We start from the raw sequence: 7,146 nt of genomic DNA, 5'->3' as shown, positions 1-7,146 counted from the left end.
AAGGAAGAGGCAATATGCAAATTCTAAGAATATATGAGAAAAAGGAACCACCTTATGGTGTTACATTCTGTTATGAACACACAAAACATCAATTGAAGCACAACCATTGACATGAAGAAGAAGAAGAGGATTAGGAATTCTGGTTTAAGAGAAAAATAGAGGAGAAAGATAGAGGCGGTTATTCATATTTTTGGCCAGATTTATGGAGAAACCGATACTCATATATAAATAGAATGATATGCTTTAATTGATAACATAATGCTGATTTTAAAGATTCTACAATTAAATGTAATTATGCCTCAATTGTGAAATATATTTTCGAAAGTATGAATAGATTCTATAATTAAATATGAATAGATTCTATAATTAAAGATTTCATAATTTAATGTAATTGTGATTGAAATGTAATTCGTAAATTTAAAAATTCTATAATTAAATGTTTGAATTCTATTTTGAGAAGATGATGTCATCAATTTGATCTAATGGTGAAAATCATATGATTGAAATACAATCAAGGGTCTTGATTGCTTCATTAGTGAATTAAAGGTTCTCTTTTAATAATATTTAGAGATTAACTTAAAAATTAATATAGTAAAACTCTAAAAAAAATATGTGTTTAACGTGGGATTTGCATGTTTATGTATGTGAATCGGATCCATTAAATTACGAGGAAGCTTCGACTCTTTCCCTTCGTTTACATCTCAAATGGCCGACTTTGTTTACTTTCATTACCTCCATACCTCCACTCACTATAAAACACCTCCTTCCTCCGGTTGTCATATACCAACTTAATCCAATACTTCAATTAAAAGATCGAAAACAGAAGTCTTTCTAACTAGTAATGGAGGTGTTTTCACGTAACAAAGGAACCCTTTTCTTTCTTGTTTTGTTTGCCTCCTTGATCACCTTGGCACTTGGCCAAACCCGAGTAGGTTTCTATCAGACCTCATGCCCAAGAGTTGAAGCCATCGTGCAGGCTGCTGTGGATGCAGCTAATCGGGCCAACCCAGGAGTCCCACCCGGTTTGGTTAGAATGTTTTTTCACGATTGCTTTGTTAATGGCTGTGACGCCTCTATCCTAATTAGTGGTACTGGTAGTGAGAGAACTGCTGGGCCCAATACTCTACTGAGAGGCTACGAGATAATCGATGCTGCCAAGACCCAGCTTGAAATCGAATGTCCTGGAGTGGTTTCCTGTGCTGATATTCTTGATATCGCTGCCCGTGATTCTGTGCTCCTGGTAATTTATTAATACCTCAATGTTTATATTAACTTAGGCATTTTGAATGCGCCAGTAGAAATGGTAAAAAGCAGTGTTAAAACTATGTAATAATATTTATATATTTTCAATTATTGTTGTCTATATAGGCTGGGGGAATTGCGCGTTGGCAAGTACCAACTGGTCGGAGGGATGGATTGGTGTCACGTGCAGCTGATACTACAAATCTGCCAGCTTTCAATGACTCCGTTGATGTCCAAATCAGGAAGTTTGCTGAGAAAGGTCTTAACACCCAAGATCTTGTTACCCTTTCTGGTAAGTTAACCAAAAACAAGAGTTCAATCATTGCTAAGAAAGAAATTAATAAACTGATGTGTTTCTGGGTTTTGTTGATTTTGCAGGAGCACATACACTTGGAACAGGAGCTTGTTTAGTGTTCAGCTACAGGCTATACAACTTCAACAACACCAATGGTCCCGACCCGTCTATTGACCCTGCATTCCTTACCACGCTCAGAAATCTGTGCCCCAACGGAGGGGATAGTAGAAGGCGTGTGGCTCTTGATACTGGTAGTGAAAATAGATTTGACACTTCATACTTTGCAAACTTGAGGAGCGGGCGAGGAGTACTTGAATCTGATCAACTGCTGTGGGGAAACCCTACAACACGAACAATTGCACAACGGTTTCTTGGAGTTAGTGGACTAGCAGGATTGACCTTCAATGTTGAGTTTGCGAGATCAATGGTGAGGATGGGTAATATTGAGGTGAAAACTGGAACTCAAGGAGAAATTCGTAGGGTTTGCAGTGCATTTAATTGATCAATGGCAAATCTAAGTGAGAATCTATGAGGGTCAATTTTGTTTCGTGTATGTGTTAATATATTGTGTTTCTACAGTAATAGTATGTGTTTCACCACTTTTTACGTGCGTATTATTATTGTAATATGTTTTATAAAAAGAAATCAGAAAATAATGTGGTTCCATTGTTTACTTGCACGTTATATCGCTAATATAGAATTTACAGTACTAAGGAATTTCTGCTGTTAGTCGCATATATGCTATAGATCTTCTATAAGTAATTGAATATTAATAAACTGCAAGCATCTATATTGATTAACCACTTTAAAAATCCATGAACATGTTACGTTGTGATTTGCAATAAGCTTTCAATAAATCTTCTAAAATTTTATAAATAGATCATATTGTACTTATTTAATTAAAATACATATCTATTTCACTTTTATCTTTTGTATATTATGATAGTTAAAAGACCAAATTAAATATCAACAATATTTTTGTTCTCTATCATATTAGCCACAACAAGAATGGGGAGTATTAGGGTGGTTGCTTTTTGCGACGACAAGACCTTTAGCAACGACACCAGGCAAGGCACATTTGGTGTCACAACGAAAACACCAATGTCGTCACTAATAGCGTCGTTGCTTAATGTGTGCCCCGGAGATCCGTCGGAGACACACCACTTTCAATCCTGACCCTTCCCTTGGTTCGAAACATGATCCAACGGATAGGGTTTTTTCCTGCGGAAAGCAATAGTGACAACGCCTTTAGCGGCGATATGTCGTCGTTATTGGTATCGATTCGTTGACTCACATGGGACGACATCTTGGCCCTACGAATCTCACCCGATCCAACAATCGATAATATCCAGAAAGGGCGTGTTGAGTTCCCTAGGAATGTCGCCGCTAATAGCTTCTTTGTCGCCGCTAAATGGTTGCCCCTTTTGTTCAACTTCCCTTTCCCAAACGACATATATTCTGTAACCATCTCCAATTGCGTCTCTCCGGCGACGAGTTGCAACATCACCGGTGATGTCACTGCTCTCCACCGCCAATATAACTCCAAAGCCGACTGCCACTGTCGGTTGTCGACTGCTATCTCCATTGCCGTCAGTCACCTCCGATTACGACGTAGTATCTCCAACGATGTTCGTTTTCTCTACCCATTTCTCTCTCTTCTTTTCTGAACACACATCACCACCACAGATTTCGATGAGCAATGGTATTCTTGAATTATTGTCACAACTTGTGTCTATTAGAGGATTACCAAGCACGTACCCCTATAAGTTTGAAAACATTATAACAAAACATTAGGTTAATGTTTTTTTAGAAACAAGTTCACGAGAGACATTGTTCAGTTTAGAATTGTAAATAAAAAATTAAAACAATAACTTCAATTGATAAATTTGTATTTCGATGTTAATATGTGGCCCTTCTCCAATTTCATTACCTATAAAAAAGGGAAACAAGAAAGTTTTTCTTTAGTCAAAAGAAGCTTAGCGGATTAAACAAGATGATTGTAAGAATGGATTGTTGAGAACCAAGATACAATGGATTATTGAGAAATGTAGGATGATCCGCAACCGAGACATTATTAATTGGAATAGACATAGCAAGCAAGCTTTAATGATCTTAGTTTGTATCTAAAACAGATACAAATTAAAGGACACAAATTAAACATGTGAATATGCCTTCATATATATAAAAGACAAAACTGCAAGATTGGTCCTGTGGTATTCAAAAAACTTTGGATAGGGTCCCAAAAGTTTTCGACTTGCATGGAAGGTACAAAATCAATGTTTTTCTGAAATTATGGTCCAAAAAAACATGAAAAGACGGTTATACTCTTTTATGTTCTTTTTTGTATTTTTTATAATTATTCTAATATTTTTTACTTTAAAAATAAAAAGAAAATAAAAGAATTATCCCTCACCCCCACATACCCCCACCGTTCTCTCTCTCTCTCTCTCTCTCTCTCTCTCACAACCTAATCGACATTTGATTAAAATCGTGATGTGCCAAGGAATTTCGATGGGTTCTAGAATAGAATCGGAGTCTACGAGATGTAAACCTCTCGAAAACGTACTTGAAAAACTAAGAGTCGTTTACGTCACTGCCAAACTTTTCAAAAATCGATGGTTGGAAAGCTTTCGTGTAGATGATAACCGATTTGGCAGGATCGGTGTCGGACACTTGCTTTGTCCATTGACTAGGTTTTCGACTCTTCAAATTCAAGCAAACATAACCCTAAAATCGATTACATTTGAGGGAAGAAGAACAAAGATTGGGAGAGATGAGCAGATAACGATAATGGAGACTTTACAAGTAAATCCTTGGATTGAAGAGATTGATCTTGCGAGAACCCCACTTCAGAGTTCTAGAAAAGCGGAAGGAATACATTTGAAATTGGGTCAAAGTGCAAAATCTAAACCTGAAGTTGAAGTTGATTTGCTGAAGGATATGCCTATGAAGTTGATTCATCAACCTCTTTGACAAGAATCCTGTTTGACTTTCTACCTTTTCTTCTTTATTTTCCCATTTGACATAAAACACCGAAATCGAAACACAGAACGATAGTAGTTGCAAATGTCGATGATTGTAGGGCGGTGTTAGGGAAACAAGGAAGAGCTATTGAACTCTCAAAAGACTATAAACCGAATTGCTAACCAAAAAGATTTGGAATCAAAGAAATCGATGGAAATCTCATACACAATCGGAATCAAGAAGATGTGAGAGGGGTTTGCAGTTAGGGAAGACAAAGGTTTTGCAGGCGGAGGTTTCCTGTCAAAGACACACATACACGCTCAGAATCTATGGGTTGGGTGGATTGATTGTAACACCGTTTTAGGGCACATCCGCTTTCATATATGGGTTTGTGGCATTCAATTTATCAATCAAACATCTACATTGACAATGAACAAAGTTGTGAAGTAATATAATTTTGTTGTTATCAATAATTAAAAATTGAAATCAACAATACCTTTTCGATTTGGAATGGATTATAGATCTGGAGAGAGAGGGGGGGGGGGAGAGAGAGAGAGAGAGAGTGTGTGTGAGAGAGGTGTGCATATCTTTTCTTTAATTATAAAATAAGTATATTTGATACTAAAAAAAAATTAAAAGGGTAAAAAAGTCTTTTTAAGTTTTTTTGGACCAAACACACAGAAAAACTTTGATTTTGAACCATCTATGCAAGTGAAAAACTTTTTGGACCCTATCCCAAGTTTTTTGAATACCACAGGGAACAATCTTACAGTTTTGTCTATATAAAAATAAACTTTTAATTTCAAACATATATATATATATATATATATATATATATATATATATATATATATATATATATATATATATATATATATATATATAACCACCTTACCTTTCTAAGAAATTGGTAAGTCTTCAATCACAACAATAATACACCATAATAAACTAATTATATTATTTATAAGTTACTTATTGATAATAAACTAATTATATTATTTATAAATTACTTATTGAAATATTAATCACTTTAAGTAAAAATTAGATTAAATGAATCTTATTATGAAAATAAAAAAACTTTTTATGAAAAAAAACTACTATTGTTTATATATAAAAGTTTTAACTTAAATAATTAAAAACAAATAAATAATCTTATTATGAAACAAAAAAATTTAAATAAAAAATTAGATTAAATGAATTTAACGTATCCAAAATCACTTTAAGTGTATGCACATTTAAAGTTTGAGACACTGCAATCCAATAATATACTATTATTTTATCATTATAATTGTTGTGACTATTATAATCCGACAATTAGTTAGCTAAAAGGATTAGTCAATGTTACAACATATCACAATCCAATGTTAATCGAAAAAAATAAAAATAAAAAGAAAACAATATCCAATTTATAATTAAACGAAAAAACATCAAACAACCTTTTTAGATATTAAAAATATCAATGATGACAAATGAAATACATAAACCATTGTTTGAGGTTCAACGACATTACTTACATAATTTATTGCACTAATCTGTAACTAATCCATTTGTTGTCACTTTTGTTGTATTGAAGGTTTATTTGGAACAGAAAGAAAAGATGATATAAATAAAAAATATATATACTACAATTGTTTAAAGTAAAATGTTATAATACAAAACAAAAAAGAAAAACATAAGATGGTAAATCTACTATGTTGTAATCTAATAACTTAATTATTTAAAGTACAATGTTATAAAAATAAAACTAGGTTTTTTAGTTACTTAATCCATCATATCCATTAACTTTATCACTTCAATATCTATATTTACCAAAAAAAAAAAAAAAAAAAAAAAAACAATATCCAGTTTATAATTAAATAAAAAACACATCAGACAACAATATCCAGTCGAAGCCATGTTTCAACGAGTAGGTCCATCAGGAGGAAACCCTAATCTTTATGGTTTGCACCCTATTTAAACATCATATCTGGCCTCCACCCCAACCTCTATCACCTCTAAACCCTAATCTCGAAACCCTAATCCACCTTGAATGATTTTGAGTTATTTCTTGCCATTTTGAGTGTTTTTGTGCCTTTTGAAGCTTATGGAAGAAGAAGAAGAAGTTAGAAGGCTAAAAGTTGAAGAAGTAGATCCAAGAACTACACTCTATTTGCTACATTTTCTTGTAATCAAATCTCTAACTTGATCATTCTTCTTTTAGATCTATTTGTTTCCATATTCTGAAGGTTTTGGTTCAAGAACCTTGGTCCTTGGGATTTCTACGAGTTGACTCAGTTGACTACGAGTTTGAGCATTGCAGGGACTCATCGAGTTGGGAGATAACTCGACGAGTTGGGTTGACTGGGAGTTGACCTTGACTTTGACTATGACCAGGACGTTCACTTCGACCAGGGGTAAAATTGTTATTTTACCCTATGAAGGATTATCAGATTTTGATTAAGTGTTTTTATGGAATTGATAGTCGGAGAGTCGCCAGAGTAGCAAACAGGGATTCCTCACTCGGGTTTTCAGCAGCCCGTCTTCTAAGGTGAGTTTCCTTCTGTAGGAACGGGTCTACGACACCAAGGTCGTCCCGTATATGTGATATGCTAGTAGTTGAGTGTGGGCAGAGCTCGGATCTCGTAGCAGCCTAGAGTGGGTGGGGC

The 7,146-nt window shown here is 34.4% G+C and overlaps 2 protein-coding genes across 2 annotated transcripts; one reads left to right on the top strand and one right to left on the bottom strand.

Annotated features, from left to right (window-relative positions):
• The first annotated feature begins 728 nt into the window (after positions 1–728).
• Positions 729–2,210, top strand: LOC111896412 (peroxidase N1). The gene is made up of 3 exons (XM_023892405.3): positions 729–1,240; positions 1,369–1,534; positions 1,621–2,210. The coding sequence occupies exons 1-3, from the start codon at positions 842–844 to the stop codon at positions 2,037–2,039; spliced, it is 984 nt and encodes a 327-aa protein (XP_023748173.1). The 5' UTR covers positions 729–841; the 3' UTR covers positions 2,040–2,210.
• Positions 2,211–2,384: 174 nt separating this feature from the next.
• On the bottom strand, positions 2,385–5,171 carry LOC111896388 (uncharacterized). The gene is made up of 2 exons (XM_023892382.3): positions 4,998–5,171; positions 2,385–3,297 (listed from the first exon to the last, which is right to left on the bottom strand). The coding sequence occupies exon 2, from the start codon at positions 3,120–3,122 to the stop codon at positions 2,664–2,666; it is 459 nt and encodes a 152-aa protein (XP_023748150.1). The 5' UTR covers positions 3,123–3,297; positions 4,998–5,171; the 3' UTR covers positions 2,385–2,663.
• Positions 5,172–7,146: the final 1,975 nt, after the last annotated feature.

This window comes from Lactuca sativa, chromosome 9, assembly GCF_002870075.4.
Source record: "Lactuca sativa cultivar Salinas chromosome 9, Lsat_Salinas_v11, whole genome shotgun sequence".
Taxonomy (NCBI): domain Eukaryota; kingdom Viridiplantae; phylum Streptophyta; class Magnoliopsida; order Asterales; family Asteraceae; genus Lactuca; species Lactuca sativa.
This window is presented reverse-complemented; position numbering and strand designations above follow the sequence as displayed.

Bases quoted from the DNA above. Each gene is read 5' to 3' on its own strand.
- LOC111896412 (XM_023892405.3), top strand. From the start codon at position 842: ATGGAGGTGTTTTCACGTAACAAAGGAACCCTTTTCTTTCTTGTTTTG. The intron at 1,241-1,368 runs GTAATTTATTAA...TTGTCTATATAG, and splicing joins CCCGTGATTCTGTGCTCCTG to GCTGGGGGAATTGCGCGTTG. The intron at 1,535-1,620 runs GTAAGTTAACCA...TTGATTTTGCAG, and splicing joins AGATCTTGTTACCCTTTCTG to GAGCACATACACTTGGAACA.
- LOC111896388 (XM_023892382.3), bottom strand. From the start codon at position 3,122: ATGGAGATAGCAGTCGACAACCGACAGTGGCAGTCGGCTTTGGAGTTA.